Genomic DNA, 22,245 nt, shown 5'->3' on the forward strand with positions numbered 1-22,245 from the left:
TAGCAAAATGGCAATTTTGGTCCATATATATAATTTCCTAAAATAATTTTCGTAATATTAATAATTAATAATATAATAATATTAATAATCCAAAACTCTTTAATAAAATATCCTAATTAAATTTTCCTATTAAATTCGTTTATAACATTAATTACAAATATAAAATTAGAAAAAATTAGCATAATTGATACTAGCTAATCAATTTCCTAATATAATTCCTCTAATATAATTTTTCTATCATATTTTAATTAATCCTAATATATCTTTCCTATAAAGCTTTCTCTTTTCTATAATACTGATCCATATGTTAATCTGTTTATTATGGTAATCTACATAGGTAATAACCATATAGTATTTACCATTTAAATAATCCGTGGTAATTAACAATCGTATTTAACATCTAAATTTATTATGGTAATTAAAAATATCAATTATCCGTACACTTTCTTTGACTACTTTTAAATAAATTCTTAAAAATTATGGCAATTAAAGAATTAATACTTTCCGTAATTAAGGAGATGAAAAAAATTATGATAATTATTCAAATTCACATATTATTATGCTTGTGAATTACGTCCATATAATTATGAAAATTATTACCCATATAAAATTATGTCAATGGTTATTTTTTAATAAAATCTTAATAATTATGATAATTAAGAAATTAATTCACACATTATACTTTTATTAATCTATTTTTTATATTTGACGTAATATGAATTTTATCTAATCAATTAAGGAAATTTATCATACACATTTTAAGGACATAATTAAAGGAAATTAAACATACAAATATTATGGACATAATTAAAGGAAATTAAATATACACATATTACGTTCATAATTAAACGGACATAATAGTTAGCAGAATATTAATTAAGAATAATATATATTCCTTAATTACCATATAGTAATCATAATAAAACAACCTCATTTTATTGGAATTAATAATAAATTTTCTTTCCCATATAGAAAATTAAACATAAACATATTACGGTGAGTAATTAAAGAAAAATAAACATACACATATTACGTCTATAATTAAAGAAAATTAAACATTCACATATTACGTCAATATTACCAACATGTATTTAACATTTTAATCTTACTATGATAATTAAACATAGTGATTCACTTCATTTGATTATAGTATATTTTTGTTACTTAAAATAATATCAATTAGCCATGCTCTTTCTTCTATTTTTTGTTTAGACTTTTCCTAATATAATTTTGAAGTAATCAATTTCAACACTGATACACAACAAATCTTATCTATACTATATATAAAAGTAAAAATCCTCCTATTTCATTTTCCCGCCCAAACTTTTGTAGTCAATTAATTAAATATTATATTGGTCAAATAATTAATAAAACTTTGTTTTCAAAAAAAAAAATTAATAAAACTTATTTGGTAAGAAAATGTAAAATTAAAATTAACTAATATCTATTAATTGGTAATATTGTTTCTATATTCACATTTCAATATTATTAATAAAAGTAAAATCATCTCCTTCAACTTCCGCCCAAACTAATATTATTAATTAATTGGTAAAAAATTAATAAAGTTTAATTGGTAACAAAATTTTATTTACCAAATTCTTAGAATAATTAAACCATAATAATTGTGAGAATAATGTAAACAAATTCTGCGTATTAAATAAGAAAATTCCTTAAAAATTCTGTGTAATTTTATAAAAAAAAATAATCAATTAATTTTTTTTACACCAATAATAAAAATTCGAATAATTATATATACTTCTATATCTATACTACTATTAATAAAAATAAAATCATCTTCTGTGAAATTTTTGTCCAAACAATAATAAAGATAAAATGGAAAAGAAAAACGGATATTACTAATTGATTGAAAATATTAAAAGATCCTAATCTATATCTATATCTATATTTTTTATATATATAAAAGTAAAATCATCCTATTTCATTTTTCCCGCCAAACTTTTGTGATCAATTAATTAAATATTATATTGGTCAAATAATTAATAAAGCTTATTTGGTAAGAAAATATAAAATTGAAATTAACAAATATCTATTAATCGCTAATATTGTTTCTATATTCACATATCAATCCAATAAATAAATGTAAAATCCTCTCTTTCAACTTTTCCTCACAAACTAATATTATTAATTAATTGGTAAAAAAATTAATAAAGTTTAATTGGTAACAAAATTTTATTTACCAAATTCTTAGAATAATTAAACCATAATAATTGTTAAGAATAATAGAAACAAATTCTGTGTATTAAACAAAAAATTCCTTGAAAATTCTGCGTAATTTTATAAGAAAAAATAATTTATTAATTATTTTAAAACTTCTAAAAAATTAATTACACTTTCCTTTAAATTATTTACTTTAAAAAATTAATTAAATATGGATTGATAGATTTTTTATAATAATTACAATTAATTCATCCAAATATGGAGGAGGAAGAAAAAACTAAATGTGATATGGTGAAAAATGAATATACTTAAGGTATAAAAGTATAATTGCACATATATTAGTGTAAATGACTAATAATATTTGTCTAATAATTATTATGATAATTAAGCTAAACATTGGTCGTTGAAATTTATTTTTATAATAATTATAATTAAATTATTTCTCATTTTTTCCATATTTATTTTAGTAATAATATAATTCCTTAAGTGATATTACATATCAATATTTTTAAGATAATTGCACACAAAAAAGTCATATATTATTCAATTAATTGAGTAATACTTTTGCACTAATCTTGCAATCAAATAAATGTACATGTTCAATATTAGAGTTTTTTTATAATTTTATCTTTATTTTTATTATCTAAATATATAATAAAAAAAATTTATCCGTGCATCGCACGGGCAATTGGACAATTATTTGCTCTAATTCAAGCAAGAAAACATCAGAAAACATAACTGATCCAACCAGTTTCATCAATTGCGCTATATAATATTTGATGTTATAATTTATATAATTGTTTATCGATCTAAATATTTTTAAAATATTATAACAAATCCATTCCGTGCAACGCACGGGCAAGAATACTAGTTCAAATATATATATATATATATATAGAAGTGATTGTCAAAATTTTCCCGCCCAAACTGAAGGGCATTTTAGTAATAACATAATGAATATTATTTATTTATTTATTATTTTATTAATTTTATTAATTATCCATATTTATTAATAATGTTATGCCATTATCCATTATTAATAATAATATTAATTGGTGATTGGTGATATATAATTTATGATATATAATATGTAAAACAATTCTTAGGCTATGAAACTAAAAGCATAATGCAAAAACTTGTGTGAGACCGTCTCACCGTGAGACAGGTCGGGTCAAGATGAAAATGTGATACTTATAGGTACAAATGTCATACTTATATGCTCAAATGTAATATTAATCATGAATAAAATTTTTGTTACTTATAAGGGTAAATGTAATACTTTTAAGGAAAAATACAATACTTTTACATTTCGATTTAAAAGTATTACATTTTTCTCCAAAAGTATTATATTTTCCCTTATAAGTAAGTGGCACTTGTCAACATTATTTATTATGAAAAATGTAATACTTTTTCTTTTATAAGTAACAAAAATTATATTCATGATTAGTATTATATTTGAGCATATAAGTATGACATTTGTACATATAAGTATGACATTTGTATGATGTTTCGACCCGACTCGACCTGTCTCAGGAATAAGGATCCGTGAGACGGTCTCACACAAGTGTGACCCAAAGCATAAAAGTTAATAATATTAAGAAACAGAATGCCTATGAGACATGGAAGAATTCAGTCTGTCTGTGTAGAAATAGAGCATATCACACCATGTGACCAAAAAGTTGTAGGAGTATGCTTAACAATTAATTCACAGTCTATGAAACCATATTTTGAATTTATTTTATTTTACGTAATTTAATTTATGAATTACAATCACATTTGTGTTAAAAATTGAAATTAACTGTGTGTACTAGTTTGTTATATGAATCTGCATTTGTCAATTCTCAATAATCTCAATAATAATGTGTAATTATATATTTATTTTTCGTAATTAATTAATTGAATAGATTAATTCGTATTTATACACGTATTCGTATTAATCAATTTTTGATGAATTATTCTGAGGTTTGCAAGAAATTCGAAAAAGATGTGTATAAGTTGCTTACTTTCTTTTTGCCCAAGTGGTCCAGGTCACTTCGTTTCTTTTTCCTTTTCCCCAGTCACCTCGTTTTTTGGGCAAGTCACTTCGTTTTTTGGCCAAGTTGCTTTTCTTTTTGTCTAATTCACTTTCTTTTCCTTTTTCCTGTGTAAGTTTTGGGAATACCCCCATTCATAGGTCCGAAATCAACATCTATGAATTGAAAGGTCCGAATGATAAACTCTGCAATCAGTTGTTAGAATCGATAGGTTTTGAAATTGTTCATTTGAAAAAATTGAACCCCTTCTTACTGGCTGATGATGGTACTTCGAAATTCTTGATCAATGGAGGAACAATATCACCATTTTTGTTCAATAAGATACCAAAGCGGATGATTGACTCATTCCATACTAGAACTAATCGCAGGAAATCCTTTGATAACAAAGATTCCTATTTCTCAATGATATTCCGGAGTAGTAGATCGGGCGGTCTTATGTTGTGTACGGGAAATGTTCACGACGCGACGGTGTACACTTTTTTTCATGAAGTCAATAACGAAGACGGGACCATCCCGCTCGGGCTCCAAGGTCCTCAGTTCGGGCTAGATTTGTGGTCAAGACTGGTGGCCACAAGCGACTTTGTTACATAGAAGAAGCTTTCTTCAAAACGGGCAGGCAGGATTTATCCAAAACCTGGTTACTTCGCCCTTGTAGGGGGTACTTCTAGTTCTGCCTGTCCCTCGTGCAAAGGAACCATCATCTATAAGACTGTAGGCGCACCTGAGCGCAATCTCGCTCTCGTGTGTCCGTTGGCAGGGGGTCTCTTCCGAATTGAATTAATAGATTGCCACTGCGTCTGATTCGAGTGTCTCCGTAGGAGTTAAATTTTGTTCCAATATTACAGTAAAATCAGTAAATACTAAGGAGTACTTTCATAATTTTTATTTCAATTTTTACTAGAGGGCACCAGAGATCATGTCATCCATCAATGGCTTCTTCAGACCCAAAATATATTCTTCTATACATTACCCATGCAAGGACTGAGTCACATAGAGAAAGAGAGAAAGATAAAGACTAAAAATTTAAGTTTAAAAAAAGGTAAACAAGAAAATATAATAAAAGAACTTATTCTTGAGAACTTAATTTAAATTTTAAAAAAAGGTAAAAAAGAAAATATAATAAAAAACCTATTCCTGAGAACTCAGGATTAAGTTAATACCTAGGGGGAGACAAGAATCTCTAGGGGAATAGGTCATTCCTAGGAACATTGTTCCTGGGAATAGAAATCTTTACCAAACAAAGAAATAGGCCTATTATTGGGAATATTATGTCATTCCAGACCTATTCCGCGAACCAAACAACCAATTATTGTAGTTCTTTTAAATAAAAATATAAAGTAAAGCATGTAAATAGATATTTATAAGAATGCTCAAACAAAGTCTTACATTCTTTTTTTTTTTTTAGCACAAAGGGTCAATATTGCTTCCACAGTTCCACTAAGGCTCAAACTCATAACATCTCATATGGGAGAGCCACTACTCTACCATCTAAGCACATGGTGCTTTGCAACAAAGTCTTACCTAACTTTTATTTTCCACTCAACTTCCTTTTGTGCAAATGTGGAAACATTCTTGTTGTTTTTGTTCATGATCTGCAAGGCAAATATACATTTGTTTATTGAAGTCAGTCATACTAAGTAAACCAAAAAAATTGTTATGTTGTCAATACATTGTTAATCTTACTTGAGTAACAACCGCAGTGGTAAATTAGAGTGTACCTCTATCTCAGTTTAGTCACACTTTCCTGCAATCAAAAATTTTTAAGATGAGACATTGTTATTACCATACTATTTATGTAGATACTCAAGTCAAAATTTCCAATTCTTATGATGCTACCAAACTTCTTTTCAACCAAAATAATATTGAGTTTGTGGAATTTAGAGAAAGGTATGATTGTATTATCAATAACTATAGTTATATAACATGTAATGTGATATTAAGAAACAGTAATGAAATGTGTGTTTTCTTTTAGCCTACGTATGCAACAAACACCTTTGAAGAGCATTACATCAAATTCAACATTTAGTTATGGTAATTCCAGTGGAGGGGACTTAAGCAGTGGAAAAATGTAGATCACTACACTATCTAAAATATTTGAGAAATGAGAGGTATACTTCTTAACACTTCACAATTTTTATTTTTTATTTTTCTAAATCCCATTATGTTTCATTTGAAAATATTTTTCTGTTTTTTTTTTCAGTATGGTGACTACTGGCTACCATGTCATATTATTGGTATAGAGTATGGTGTTAATGATTGGTATTATGAGTCTTGCAAATCACTAGGATGTAATAAGAAGTTGATATTAAAGGCATGAATGTATGGGTGCAATAAATGTGGGAGTAAGTGGCATACAAGTATGCTAAGATATAAAATCAAAATTCGTGTGGTTGATGTTAATTATGGCACATCACCATTTCTACTATTAAGGTTTGTCAATGAGGATAGTGATAGTAAGATTTTTGGCGGGAAAACAGTTGTTTTAGGTGGGGACTATATGCAAATTTTACCCATTGTGCCAAAAGGATCAAGACAGGACCTTGTCTCTGCAACCATTAATTCTTCATATCTTTGGAGACATTGTACAATCATGTGCCTAACCAAGAATTTGAGATTAAATTCAATAGAACCTGGTGTGCCTCAAGAGAAATTGGAAGAATTTGCTAATTGGCTAACTTCAATAGGTGATGATACTATTGGAGTAGATAATGATAGTTATGCTGATTTTGATATCCCACCAAAATTGTTGTTGAAGTCAACTGGTGATCCTATTTTCACTATTGTTCGAAGTACGTTCCTCAACTTTATTGGTGCCAACATTGAAGGAAGTTGTTTTAAGAGCAGTGCAATTCTAGCACCAACATTAGAGGTGGTGAATGAAGTCAACCAATATATATATATATATGTCAAACTTAACTGAAGAGAAAGGAAAGACATATCTTAGTTCTGACACAACGCGTAAAGCAAATGGTTCAAGTTTAGTTCTTGTGAATGTGCATACACTAGAATTCCTAAATACCATAGAGCATCCGACCTTACAAATAATTCTTTGACATTAAAAGTTGGGTCACCTGTAATGTTAATGAAAAACAGTAATCATAGTCTTGGATTATGTAATGGAACTAGGTTGGTTGTAACCAAATTAGCTAACTATGTTGTGGAAGGAAGCATATTGACAAGTCCTAATGCTGGGACTAAGGTATTAATTGTTATAATGACTATCACCCCATAAGACCCAAGATTACTTTTCAAATTCAACAGACAATTTCCACCACTAATGCTGTCATATGTAATGACTATCAACAAGAGTCAAGGTAGACACTTTTCAATGTTTGTTTGATACTAAATAAACCAGTTTTTGTGCATGTACAAGTGAAGGCATCAATAATATGTCAACCAGACATACTAAAAATTTTAGTATGTCATGAATCAAAAGAAAATTGAAATTCTACTTACTAATGTAGTTTACAAAGAGGTTTTTAATACTTTATAATTTATTTAATTAATAATATTATTTTCTCTTATTTTGGTTTTTACCAATAAAGCATTTTACTTGATATATTATCAGTATGTGCATCGCACGGGTCAATAGCTAGTGTTTACCAATACCTTAATTTCAAATTAATTAAAACTCAACATTGATATCGAATCTCTAAAATAATTATAATAATATACAAAAAAGAACAAGAATATAGATAGTATAGATGGGGGAGGTACATAACTATGCAATCACTTTGTATGACTATATTACATACTACATAGTATATAGTATGCTTTTTAATAGCACAAATAATTTTTATTTTTATTTTTTAAAAAAACTAGAAGATAATTTATCCAATTAAGCACGTGAAACGGATATAATCTAAGGGGTAAGCCGGAAGCCATAGGATTCAGCTTTGATCTAAATCTATCCGTATCTTACAACGGATGACAGATGGATCAACTCTGATATTAATCATTGTTTCAGCTGGGAGGCTTTGGATCATGGCGAGGGTTGGCGCCGGGGTCGGAATAGTCCTCTTCCTTCGCATCCATTCGTCTTCTACTTAGCCCCCTCTGCGAACTAACATCCTCCCTGTTCGCCTGCCGTACACGTTCGATCGATCGCCAAATTCAACTCACAAAATAAACAATAAATCAAATTTGAAGCGGAGGATATAACCAACCTTGTCTACGAAGTTGAGGACCGCTTTAGGGTTGCCAATTTGTTCAACACTTGCTGCAAAACAAAAATTAACGAGAAAAGGGAAATGATCGATCACATAGGAATGAAGAATTATACAATGTAATATAATTAGCTTAGGAAAATTCGATCGATCTCGATATCAATATGACATACCTGATGCATGTGGAGTAGCAAGAGAAGAGAGAGACAGGGAGAAGAAGAGGATAGTGAGTAGCAGGAGCAGCTTGCAGAGCTCCATGTATGGTATATGCAACTGGCGAATGGTGATTCGATCGAGCTGGTCTACTGAAAGGTGAAGGTACTTAATATTTATACATATCAAGGTAGAGAGAAAAAGTAATATATATAATAGCTTTCCCGCTCATTTTAGTCCAATCTATACTTCTATATATAAATATATAAATGTAACATTCTCCTTCCAAATTTTTTCCCGCTCAAACTTTTGTTAATATTTAATTACAAAATTTATTAGTAAAATAATTAGTAAAGCTTAATAGGTAAGAAACTTTTATATGGAAATTAAATAATATATATTAATTATAATTGTTAATAATTATTATTGACAAATTGAAAAAGGAAACGAATATTATTAATTAATGGAAAATTATAAAGATTCCTAATTGACTGACATAATATTTGATTAAGAGGTAAATTGAAAAAGGAATCTGATATTATTAATTTATAATTCTCACATTCCCTACCTATAAATTCAATGGATGGTGACAAAAAAAATTATAATTCTTCATTTTGCACTTGCCTCCCTCCTCTCCTCATTTTGGTAGTTCTCTCATTCCCTTCTTCCACCGCCCAGTAAGAAATCATATTACTTTTTTTGCATACATTTGAAGTACTCAGTGGCCTAATTGCATTTTTTTTTGTTTAGTGGCCCAATTGCACTTTTTTTTTTGTTCAGTGGCCTAATTGCACTTTTTTTTTGTTCAGTGGTCTAATTGCACTTTCAGCCTACGTTCAATGGCCAATTTGAACCTTATTCGAAGAATTAATTATGTTTTTAGAATTAGTATGATAATTAGGATGGTACAACTTAAGTAGTGGGAGAGTTAATATTGTGTCTAAATTAGGGAAATTATGTATATCATAATATATCATTACCTTGTATAGTTAGTATAGTTTTGGTAGGTTAATTATTATAGATATTAGTATAAATAGGTACATTGTATATGAAGATGAGGAGACCAGAGAAATATATTGTTATTCTAGTCTTTTAATTATTCTTCTTGGAACTCTCATACGCTTGAAGTGTGAAATTGGAGTTTGTCGTGATTCGAATACGGTTAGGAGTCAGAAGCCTGCTCGAAAGGTTTCTTCCGTTGCGTACTAAATTTCAATACGTAACAGTTCATGTGTCTAATTGGAAATTTTTTTAGTTCGAGACTTAATTGCACTTTCATGAATAGTTCAATGGCTTAATTATTTGGCACTTATCCCTTTTAATTGAGATGGAATATGTTTTTAATTTGACATTTAAACTAATCCTACGCCAAGTGCTGGTCCACGTGTTACGTGTAACCTGCGCATAACTAAATTATAGAGGATAGTATATTTGTATTGTAATATATAATTTAATAATTAATGAATAGAGTTAATAATCAAAATCATCCTTCAACTTTGACATTTTTTTTTAATACAACTAACCCTATTACATTGTAGTATCTATTTACACATACTCTCATATGCGAGAGTCATTGCTTGTCATCTGAGTACAAGCACAAATTAGTTCTCAACTATTAATTTTACCATTTAATTTGTTAACCATGTAATTTTTACTCAATAAGTTCAGTACCTCATTAAGTGAGAACTGAATAGTTAAGAACTGTATTGAGTAATAATTGCATCGTTGGGAACCAAATTTGGTAAAATTTATAGTTGATGACTAATTTGTAAATTATGTCACAGGTGATGGACAATTTTAGTTACTAACTCTAATGAATAATATGGTGCTAGAGTTTTTTTTTTTTTTTTTTTTTTTTTNTTTTTTTTTTTTTTTTTTTTTTTTCACTTTAGGTCCGACGAATACTGAACCATTTTTCATATTAATATTTTGTCTCTTATTATTAATCTTTTTATATATATACTTGGCCAATGACTTTTAAAACCTTTTTACATTTGGTACTTAGGCCTAATTTTGGATCACCAGTGACCAATTTTTTAGTTGAACAATGTTATAGAAAATGACAACTTTATCATTTAAGATAATTTACTTAATTACGGAGTATTATACACTTATGTTTAATAACATGGAGATAGAAATTTAGTCACACTGATGATTGAAATAGGACGAACGATCAAATGTGACAAGGTTTTAAAAGTCGTGAAATCAAATTAATTGTAAAAAAATATTCGGTGACTAAATATTAAAATAGTCGAATAATTGTAGAACCGAAAAAAGAAAAAAAAAAAAAGTAATCAAAAGCTTGTGAGGGGCAAATTTGGCAATACGCTATTCTGTGTGGACATCAAAATGATAGAGTGCATTTGAGATAGGGTGAGAAGAATCGTGATTGGTGCACGCCTTCATTTCCAAGATTTCTTCCATGAAGAAGGGCATTTAAACCTTTTGGGCAGTGATTTCATCCGTTGAAGGAAAATTCAGCGACCAAACAAAACAAAAATAATAAAATTAAAAATACAGAAAAAAGAATTTCTTCAAAACAAAACCAAAATTTTTCGATTCAATGGCTGCAACATCAACAGCTTACCTGGGAAATGTGGAGCGTAGGTTGTTCACCTCCAAGCCTCGACTTCGCCGCCGCTTCTTTCCCTCCAATGGTACACCCAAATTTCTCGCCATGGCACCCAAAAAGAAGGTACAGAATGAAATTCAGATTTTTTGGGGTTTTTTTTTTTTTTTTTTTTTTTAAAATTATTGAAGATTATGTAAATATAATTATATTTATAAGAAAAAATAAGGAATTTTTTTAAAGAAAAAATATAAAAAAATAATAGATTTTATTTTAGTTCAAATTCATGTTTATTTCCATGTGTTCATACTAATTAAAATAAAAATGCAATTCGAATTCAAATTGGCTTTATAATTATTTCCAGTAAATTATTTCTTCAGTTTAGATTGTTTAATTTTCATTACTTTCCTATTGAAATGAATTCCTTATTGAATTGAAAATTGAAATACATTTCGATATATCCATTCCTGTAAGGGGGTTGAGGGTGGGGGGGGGGGGGGGAATTATATTGCCTAATGCTAATCATCAATTAAACGAAAATAATTAGTTGAATTCTTTGGAAATTAAATATATGAAATAGTAATAAGTGTGTAGTTTTACTATTAATTTTAATTTCAAGTTGAAATGGAAAACATGAGCTATGATTAACATGGATATATATTCGATTATTTGTTACAATTTCCTGTTAAATTAATATTGACTTTTACAACAATCAAGCTAAGTAATTTCACACCATAGCTTCTTTTTTATATATATATATATATTTATATATATATATATATATATATATATATATATATATATTATGTCATTTATAAACATTACATTTGAAAGAAATAGATAATTAAGAGGGTAAAATTATCATATTACCTTCAAAATTAACATTAATTTAACCCTAGCATAGACAAATATAAGAGGTAAAATGAGACTAATTAAGAGGTAAAATTTATACTTGTAAGATACAAAATTTCGTAACACTAGACACAAAAATTACAATACAAGACAAATACACATGTTATATATTTACTTATTTTTTAAAATATGATTTAAGTACATAATTTGTGTTCATAGGCACAGAATTTCATAACACAAGACACAAAAATTCATAACATAAGACTCAATTACTAATTTCTTTCAGGTACAAAATTCATACTTTTAAGGTATAAAATCTCATAATACAAGATACAAAAACTCATAATATAAGACACATACACATGCACCACGGTCCACAATGTACTGTGTACCGTAGTCCATGATATAAGGATTGCTTCTTTTAAGGATGATAATGCACATTCGCTTCTTTTATTATTCATTGGTCAATTCAACTTTTATATTGTTGATATTTTCTTAAATATTTTTTAATAATTTTTAAATTTAAGTTTTTGCATTTAATAGTATTTTTAAATATATAAATGATATACACTAGAACCAAATTAAATATTACTACAAGAATTGAATTAACATCAATTTATTTAATCAAAGCAATTAATTAATATTTAACTTTTTGTTTCAGAGACGGGTAGGGTCAAAGATCAAAATGTAATATTTATACTGAAAAATGTAATACTAATAAGAAATAAAATATTTAATGCTTATATGAGAAAGTGTAATATTTTTGAAGAAAAATGTAATACTTTTACATTTTAATTTAAAAGTATTACATTTTTCCTAAAAGTATTACATTTTCTCTTATAAGTAACAAACACTTGTCAATATTACTTATAAGGAAAACTGTAATATTTTTTTTTATGAAAAATGTAATACTTTTACATAAACATCTAAAAGTATTATATTTGTCCTCAACTGATTACACTTTCACTTAAGGTTGTGTTTGAAAACTAGGAAAATGACTTCATGACTTATTTTCCAGGAAAAAAATTTCCTTTTCCGTGTTTGGTTGCATTTTAAAAAACTGTTTTAGTATGTTTGATTTATTTTCTAGAAAATAAGTAGATTTGTATAATTAAACATCGGTTTCATAAAAAAAATCAGTGTTATTTAAAAAAAAAAATTAAACTAACAATGCTTTTTCGTTAAAAAAAAAAAAAAAAAAAAAAAAAGTTTTTTTTTTAAAAAAAAAAATTTTTTTTTTTAAAAAAAAAACTTTTTTTTTTTTTTTTTTTTTAACAAAAAAAATTTTTTTTTTTTTTTTTTTTTAACAAAAAAAATTTTTTTTTTTTTTTTTTTTTAACAAAAAAAATTTTTTTTTTTTTTTTTTTTTAACAAAAAAAATTTTTTTTTTTTTTTTTTTTTAACAAAAAAAATTTTTTTTTTTTTTTTTTTTTAACAAAAAAAATTTTTTTTTTTTTTTTTTTTTAACAAAAAAAATTTTTTTTTTTTTTTTTTTTTAACAAAAAAAATTTTTTTTTTTTTTTTTTTTTAACAAAAAAAATTTTTTTTTTTTTTTTTTTTTAACAAAAAAAATTTTTTTTTTTTTTTTTTTTTAACAAAAAAAATTTTTTTTTTTTTTTTTTTTTAACAAAAAAAATTTTTTTTTTTTTTTTTTTTTAACAAAAAAAATTTTTTTTTTTTTTTTTTTTTAACAAAAAAAATTTTTTTTTTTTTTTTTTTTTAACAAAAAAAATTTTTTTTTTTTTTTTTTTTTAACAAAAAAAATTTTTTTTTTTTTTTTTTTTTAACAAAAAAAATTTTTTTTTTTTTTTTTTTTTAACAAAAAAAATTTTTTTTTTTTTTTTTTTTTAAAAAAAAAAAAAAAAAAAAAAAAAGAAAAGAAAACAGAAGCCCACTTTGATGGAAACCAAATTTAATTTGGTTTCCGTTGAGAAGTTGAGATTGGTTCCCACGGAAACCATTGATGCGGGTTCGTCCTAAGATGGAGAAGGCTGTGGTGGGAAATAAAAAATAAAAAAATAAGGAAGTCATTTTCAAAATGGTTTTCCTTTGACCGGAAATTGATTTCTATTGACTTTAGTATTTTCTCTCTTTCTAAGAAATCATTTTATGAGTTTCCAAACACAACGTAAGTAGCAAACATTTTATTCTTAATTAGTATTACATTTGTTAATTATAAGTATTACATTTTCATATTGACCCAATCCAATTCCACGTTTTGTTTTGATATTAAACTAGTGGTCGGGTTTCGCATCTCAGAGTGATTGATGATGAAAATGCAGGTGAACAAGTATGATCCGACCTGGAAAAAGCAATGGTTCGGCGCAGGGTTATTCGCGGAGGGGAGCGAGGAGGTGGAGGTGGACGTGTTCAAGAAGCTGGAGAAACGTAAGGTGCTGAGCACGGTGGAGAAGGCGGGGTTGCTTTCCAAGGCGGAGGAGCTCGGCTTCACTCTCTCCTCCATCGAGAAGCTCGGGGTTTTCTCCAAGGCGGAGGAGCTCGGCCTACTCAGCTTGCTTGAGAAGTCCGCCAGCTTCTCCCCCTCTGCCTTGGCCTCCACCGCCCTCCCCATTCTCGTCGCCGCCATTCTCGCCATAGTGTTGATACCCGACGACTCCGCTGCCCTTGTGGCGGTGCAGGCGGTTTTGGCCGGAGCGCTTGGGGTGGGTGCTGTGGGGTTGCTTCTCGGCTCTGTGGTTTTGGATGGTTTGCAAGAAGCGGATTGAATTGAAAATGTATGTATATCTAAACCAAATTATTGTACGTGTAGCCTAAATGTGGATAGTAATGAATTATTGCTCCTAGCTTTTGAGCATTTGCTATTATGGTACACTAATGCATTTTTTTTAAAAAAAACATAATACATTCTGTCATCCAAATCCAGAATTAAGTTGGAATAGTCTGGTTCGAACCTCAAGCCCTTGGATTTGAGTCGGTCAGTTATGGATAACTTAGGCTGGTTTACCTCCTTGTGGTCCTTTGCCGGCTAGAGTCACAGGGCGAGGGCTTTACTCACATACTCACACAGTGAGGAGTGTGGTTTACCTCGTTAATCCAAAAAAGGTGGAATAGTCGACCATTCTGTACAATTTCAAAGAAACCACATGCCTAGCAAGTGAGTAGGCTACCCAATTCAATTGGAAAATACTATATGGACTCCCATTTCATACTCCTAACTTGTATTCCCTCTCACAAACTTTTGATGTAGACATGGGACTCACATGATGAAAATATCTAATCCTTATTTGTCACATCAGGAAGTAAAAGTAAAGAAGTAGAATTTAAAAGTACATATAGTAGAACTCAATTCAATTTGCTGATCAGAGAGAAATTTAACGAGTGAAATTCTCTTGCTAATTCTTTTTATTTACATTCTGTTGCGATCCTAAATAGGATCACAATGAATAGGTATCTTCCGGACATTAATATATAATGGTTCACACTGTTACAGACTAATTATTTTGGTCTTCGCTGGTTATATTTCTTTGCTGTAGAGTAGGTCTTTTATTTGTGTCATATTGTTGTGTAACTGCCCTATGTTGTATTAATGAAGAACAATTATTCCAGTCATCTCCTTATATGGTATCACAGAGCATTAGTTCTCCACTGAGACATTTACGATCTAGAGAAACATAACAGAATTTTTTTTTCTTTTCCCTCCTAATAGTTGCATCTGCTTCAATTCATCCACCCATGTAGCCATTATCCATGTCAATGCTCCTACCCATTTCCCCATCCAACCGACTGACTCAAATTTCCCAGTATGGCAGCGTGATGCACCATTGATTGACGATGATCCTACAACAAGAATAATGTATATTACGTGATATATATAATTAGGAATTGAAAATAATTAGCATTTATATGTAATTGGTAATTAGGAGAATAATTAGTCATTCTATTATTATAATAGTATTATTTTAGGAGGTGAGATAGTATATATAGGGTATTCTATGTAATGTAAAGGCATCCAGAAAATTATATTGAAGAGTTCTTTATTTTCTTTTGGAGTTACTCTAACTCAAATATATATCGGAGTCAGAAGCCTGCTCGAAAGGTTTTTTTTTGCGTACTAAATTTCAGTAAGTAACATTGGTGCTTTCATTGAGAGGAACCATTTATACGTCTACCTTGAGGACAAGGTGATTTTCGAAAGGACAAGGAGTGATACGCCATTGATTAGGGATGATCCTGTAGCAAGAATAATGTATATTATCTTATATATGTAATTAGGAAAATAATTAGCATTTATATGTAATTGGTAATTAGGAGAATTATTAGTCATTCTATTATTATAATTGCATTATTTTAGGAAGTGAGATAGTATATATAAGGTATTCTAGGTAAAGTAAAGACTTGCAAAAAATTATATTGAAAAGTTCTTCATTTTCTTTCCTTACATTATTTTTCTTTTGGAGTTACCGTAACTCGAATACGGATTAGAGCCAGAAGCTTATTCGAAAGGTTTCTTCAGTTGCATACTAAATTTCAGTACGTAACACAACTACAGGTAGAAGCGACTCTTATTAGATCTCTACGGCCACATTACCGGTGCTGCTGAGGCGCCTCCCAAATTTTATGGTTCTGAACGGAAAGTAACTAACCCGTCTTATGCTCTATGGTTCAGGCAAGATCAAATTATTAATGGTGCCCTTTTGGGCAATTATTCATACTCTACCACGTACCACCGGCGCGGGAGCATGGTCTCGCCTTGGTTCAACGTATGTGAATGACTCCATGAGTTGTGTCATTTATTTGAAAACTAGATTGTCAAATAATCCCCAGCTCGTGCTCGTTTGCTAATTATTTGTAGGACAAGAATTTGCCTCCCCACGTTCTACAACATGTTTACCACTTATACTCCAGGTGCAACGACTCTTCTTCTCTGAGTTGTAACGGACAACATGATGGTGAGCCTTCAATGTATGGTAATAGAACCATTGATAATAACTCTTCTCTTCAATGTGCAGTCCTTACGTAACTGATGGTCGTTTGTCTTCCTTCGGGTCAGTGTTTGTGGTTCGGGATGGGTGTTGCTTGCCCAATTACTCTGTCAATTTTCTTAATTAAATGTTTTTTTTAGTGAGGCAGCTAGTGCAACACATGAACACACATATATCATGTACTCTTTTCTTCAGCTAGTTTTTTCTCACTGGGTTTGTCTAGTGAGGTTTTTAACGAGGCATGAGTATGGTATAATAATGTCAAAAGGGGAAAGTTATAAATAAATACTTAAATAGGCAAACCCCAAAATTCTTAAGATTATTCCCTGAAGTTTTATGTTTGATTTATGGTTGTACTTTTTTTCCCTTAGCTAAGTTTTTTCCCACTGGGTTTTCTTAGCCTAAGGATTTTAATGAGGCAACTCATGCAACATATAGTTTGACATACATCATGTAGTGTTTTCCTTGACTAGGTTTTTACCACAGGGTTTTTCTAGCAAGGTTTTTTTAACGAAGCATAAGGATAGTGAGATATATAATGGCCAATGCAGAGTGTTGTAAATTTATCTATTTTTATGCGGCCATTACCCCTTTTTCTGGGATGATGTATTATACTTAGTTTAACCGATGTTGTATGGATGATTCAATTACTAGATCAATGAGAATTGCGTGAACAATTTTCTTCTCTCTCAGTCTATGTTGTATTGTGTGATAAGGTTTTCACCAACGACTAGTCACACAAAATAACATCAAAGTTTATAACAGATTTAACTATATATTTAGCTTATATATATTCTTACAAAACTTGCTAACCTCTGAACTAGTCAAACTCAAATGGGTCGAGATATAACCCCAACAATTCCAATTCCATTTCCAACTCCACTTAATCACAAACCAATTCTCCAGACTCAGCTCCAACAATAATTTAGCCTACCAGAAATCCAATCCAATGGTAGACTAATGTTTATCTTCCATTTTTTATTTTACCTTTGTCTGAAACAACATTCAAATTGCGTGTCTACAATTAACATATTATCCACATTTAGTTAATGAATTATATACTTACTACAATTAACATATTACGGAGCATGTATTTACAGCTAACATATAGGCCATGTTTGGTAAATGGTTGTTAGCTGATGTTGTTAGCTGATTGGGTTAGAAGGTATAATTAATTGATAATATTAGTTGATTGTAGATAAGTGTTTGGTAAATTAGCTGTTAGTTGATAGTTGTTTGGTATAATTTCTTTTCTCAAAAGGCTAATTGAAAATGTTGCTTTGAGTAGCCTAGCTTTTGAAAATTGGTATTTTGGAGTTACAAAAAGCTTATTAACCAAACATTTATATTGATTTTTTAATCAAGTCAAACAACTAATAATGGTCAAATAGGCCAAAATTGGCTGATATGCTAATTATTTACCAAGCAGGACCTTATGTATCTATTGTTAATAAATTATGTGCTTGCAATTAAGATATTATGTATCTTCAATTTACTTAAAATGTTAATTAAATGCACATAATATGTCAATTACGTACACGTTATCTAAATATCATTTTCGATCAAGATTCACAATTTAAGGTCCACCACAGTCCATGTATAATTTGTCAAATCCAAATTTATTGAAATCAAAGCCTCAAGTCTAACACATATCATTTCAACCCCACGAAACCCAAATTTTGGCTCAATAGTCCAAATCATTGAAGTTGGGCTAGATAGATAGCCCTTTAGACATCTCTTTAGTCGGTCTCTCAATGGTACACTTCACCGGCAACTAGATCCAATCCCCATTGAATAATTATCAAGCCCAATTGAATTCCAATCAATCCCATTTTGGGAGTCATAGTCCAAGGTGTCTTAGCCGAAAAATTATGCCGTGGACCCAGGTCCACCTTGCATGGACCTGGGTCCAATACGACATCGTTTCACTATTTAAAAAAAAATATTAAATATATAACCTTGAAATGTGTGAATGTAGAGGTTTCAAATTGTGAATATGGAGTATAGAATTTGTGAATGTAGAGTTATGAATGTGTGAATCTGTAGTAGAGTTAACAGAGTTTTAGCAGCCCTGAAATGTGTGAATGTGGAGGTTTCAAATTGTGAATATGGAGTATAGAATTTGTGAATATAATGTAGAGTTATGAATGTGTGAATCTGTAGTAGAGTTAACAGAGTTCTAGCAACTTGTAGTCCTGTAATGTGTGAATGTGGAGTTCCCAAGTTGTGAACATGGAGTATAGGACCTGTGAATATAGAGTTTTGAATGTGTGAATGCATAACATTGGTAATATAGTTACTAAACATATAGTCCTGCAATGTGTGAATGTGGAGTTTTCAAATTGTGAATATGAAGTATAGGGTCTGTGAATGTAGAGTTTGTGTTCTGTTGCGATGAGGAGTCGTTAACGCCGTTAATTTTATTTTTTTTTTACTTTTTTATTAAAATTGTGAAACAACGTCATATTAGACCCAGGTCCACCTTGCAAGGTGGACCTGGGTCCACGACATAACAACTGGTCTTAGCCGGCAAATTATACCGTGGACCTTGGTCCATAGAGCATTGTGGACCATTGTCTAAAACGGTGCCGTTTCTTTTAATGAAAAGAAATGACACCCATTTCGCGTAGGTAGGTCTACTTGTATCACTTTCAATTTCATTTTATATACATTGTAGTTTCATTTAAGCACAATTAAAGTTTTATTTTGTTCCAACTATAGTTTCATTTGACATTATACATACAATAGCCTTATTACATTGAGACATGTATTGAATTTCATTTTATACACACTGTAGTGTGATTAAAATACCATCAAATTATAATTCTAATTCAACTACAATTTCATTGGATAATACACACCAAAATATGATAAGCTGTTCTTCAGTTTCATTTTATATACATTGTAGTTTCATTACAATACAACAACAGTATCATTTCGAGATAACTACAGTTTCATTGGACAATATTTACTCAAATATGTGAAATTGTTATTCAGTTTTATTTTATATACACTGTAGTTTCATTACAACATAACCACAGTATCATTTTGATATAACTATGTTTCATTGAACAATATACACTCAAATATGTGAAACTGTTATTCAGTTTCATTAGTATATACTATAGTTTCATTACAACACAACTACAGTATCATTTCGATATAACTACACTTTCATTTGACAATATACACTCAATATATATGTGAGACATATTATTCTGTTTCATTTTATACATGCTGCAGTTTCATTTTAACACAACTAAAATATCATTTCAATTCAATTACAGTTCCATTTGATAATAGGGAAAATTGTAATTTTTGCCCCTCCATAATATGCCAATTATCAATGTCACTCCTTAATTATTAGTGGTGTAAATGTTGCCCCTCAATTTCAAAAAACAGTACATATATTACCCCTCTAGTACCGACAGGGGGCAATATTTACACCATGGGAGGGGCAATATATGTACCGTTTTTGAAAATTTAGGGGCAATATTTACATCACTAATAATTCAGAGGTGACATTGATAATTAGCATATTATGGAAGGGTATAAATTACAATTTTCCCTTTGATAATATAAACATAATATGTGAGACAGTTTCAATTTAGATACCTTGTAGTTTCATTTTGTTATGAATAAACAAAAATACGGGATCTGTTAAGATTTAACGACAACCGTTTCTTTACTTATAAAAACGGCGCCGTTTTTAGACCATGATCCACAAAGCGTGGTGGACCATGGTCCTCAGTATAACAACTAGTCTTAGCCTACTTAGAACGTAGGCCAACTTCAACACAATATATATGCATAATTTTAAATTAGCTATGCTCACACACACACACATATATTGAAGGAAATCGATTAAGTAAAAACTAGAGTAATGAAGTCTAGGGGAACATTGATCCACAAGGTTCTCCTCACCCGGGCACCGTGGTCCTTAGCAAGGACGCTTACACATGGTAATTATGGACACGACCCATTAACACGACACGAAAATAACGGGTTAGTGTTTAGCCTTAACGTGTTTCGGGTCGTTAACGGGTTGACCCGTTAAGAACCCGTTATGTTTCGTGTCTTAACGGATCAGTCCGCTAGACCTATTAAGAACCCGTTAACATTATCATGTTAACCCGTTTACATGAACTCGTTTACACAAATCCGTTTACAACACGCTAAGAACTAAGGATGAATTTACTAAATTAGGTAAAGATCATACACCAATTATTGATGTTCAACAATCTGAATTTTGAATTTTTATTATTTTCAATTTTATTCTAAAAACTAGTATGAACTTCTTTAATTATGAGTTTTGGATGTTATTTTATCATTGTATAAATGTTATAAATTGAATATTTTTTTAGTTTCTTTGATGGATTTAATTGTAGGTTTTATTTCTTTTTTATATAACTTAACTTTAAATTTTAGTTTTTTAAATATATTAATATGTTTAGCCGGTTTAGACGGGTTTCGTGTCGTATCTTGTGGACACGAACCGAAATCTGTTAACAAAATGTATCTATCATGTCAACCCGCTTAACCTGTTAACAAATCGTGTTCGTGTTAAAAATTTGAACCTGTTAACATTAACGTGTCGTGTCCGTCTTTAGCCCTATCGTGTTCGTGTCGTTATCGTGTCAACCCGTTAACAAACCCGTATACATAAATTGCCAGGTCTACAAGGAGGTGTGTTGGGCGATTTTTCGGTATAGAAACAAACTCCACTACACAACCACATTCAAGTTTGCAACATTATGTGCACTGAAACCTCAGTAGTGTGCAATTGCACAATCTATTGTGTGCATTTCAAGTATAGCTGTCAAAACGGACTTTGTCCATCGGATCGGCCTGTCTCGCCCTTACTTAGGTAGGTGGTGAGTTTCAAAAATAGCATTTTGTCAAGGAGCGGGTTTTTTTTGGCCTGCCCCGCGGGCTGCTCGCCACTTATTTAATATATATATATATATATATATATATGCCAGTGTTCACGTGAGTCAACCCTTCCCCATGTGACCGTGTTGACAGATTTGAGCTATTGAATACTTGAAATCAATGACTTGGATTTGGTCAACTGTGCAACTTTGCAATTGTGCACGACAACTGTGCAACTGTGCACAGTTCGCGTTGCACAATTGATGAAATCTAAGCCATTGATCGATCTCAAGCATTCAATAGCCTAGATATGTCCGCGCGGGCTCATATAACAAGATGAACTCATTTGATCACTAGTGTATATATATATATATATATATATATATATATATATATATATATATATATATATATATATATATATATATATATATATATATATATATATATATATATATATATATATATATATATATATA

General features: G+C 29.7%; 1 protein-coding gene across 1 annotated transcript; it reads left to right on the forward strand.

The window, feature by feature from the left end:
* Window positions 1-10,963: 10,963 nt before the first annotated feature.
* LOC115995724 lies at window positions 10,964-14,824 on the forward strand. Its single transcript, XM_031234834.1, has 2 exons — window positions 10,964-11,225; window positions 14,234-14,824. Exons 1-2 carry the CDS (start codon window positions 11,094-11,096, stop codon window positions 14,675-14,677), a joined length of 576 nt encoding a protein of 191 aa, XP_031090694.1. The 5' UTR covers window positions 10,964-11,093; the 3' UTR covers window positions 14,678-14,824.
* The last annotated feature ends 7,421 nt before the right edge of the window (window positions 14,825-22,245 follow it).

Source organism: Ipomoea triloba, chromosome 11 (genome assembly GCF_003576645.1).
Source record: "Ipomoea triloba cultivar NCNSP0323 chromosome 11, ASM357664v1".
NCBI classification, from domain to species: Eukaryota; Viridiplantae; Streptophyta; class Magnoliopsida; order Solanales; family Convolvulaceae; genus Ipomoea; species Ipomoea triloba.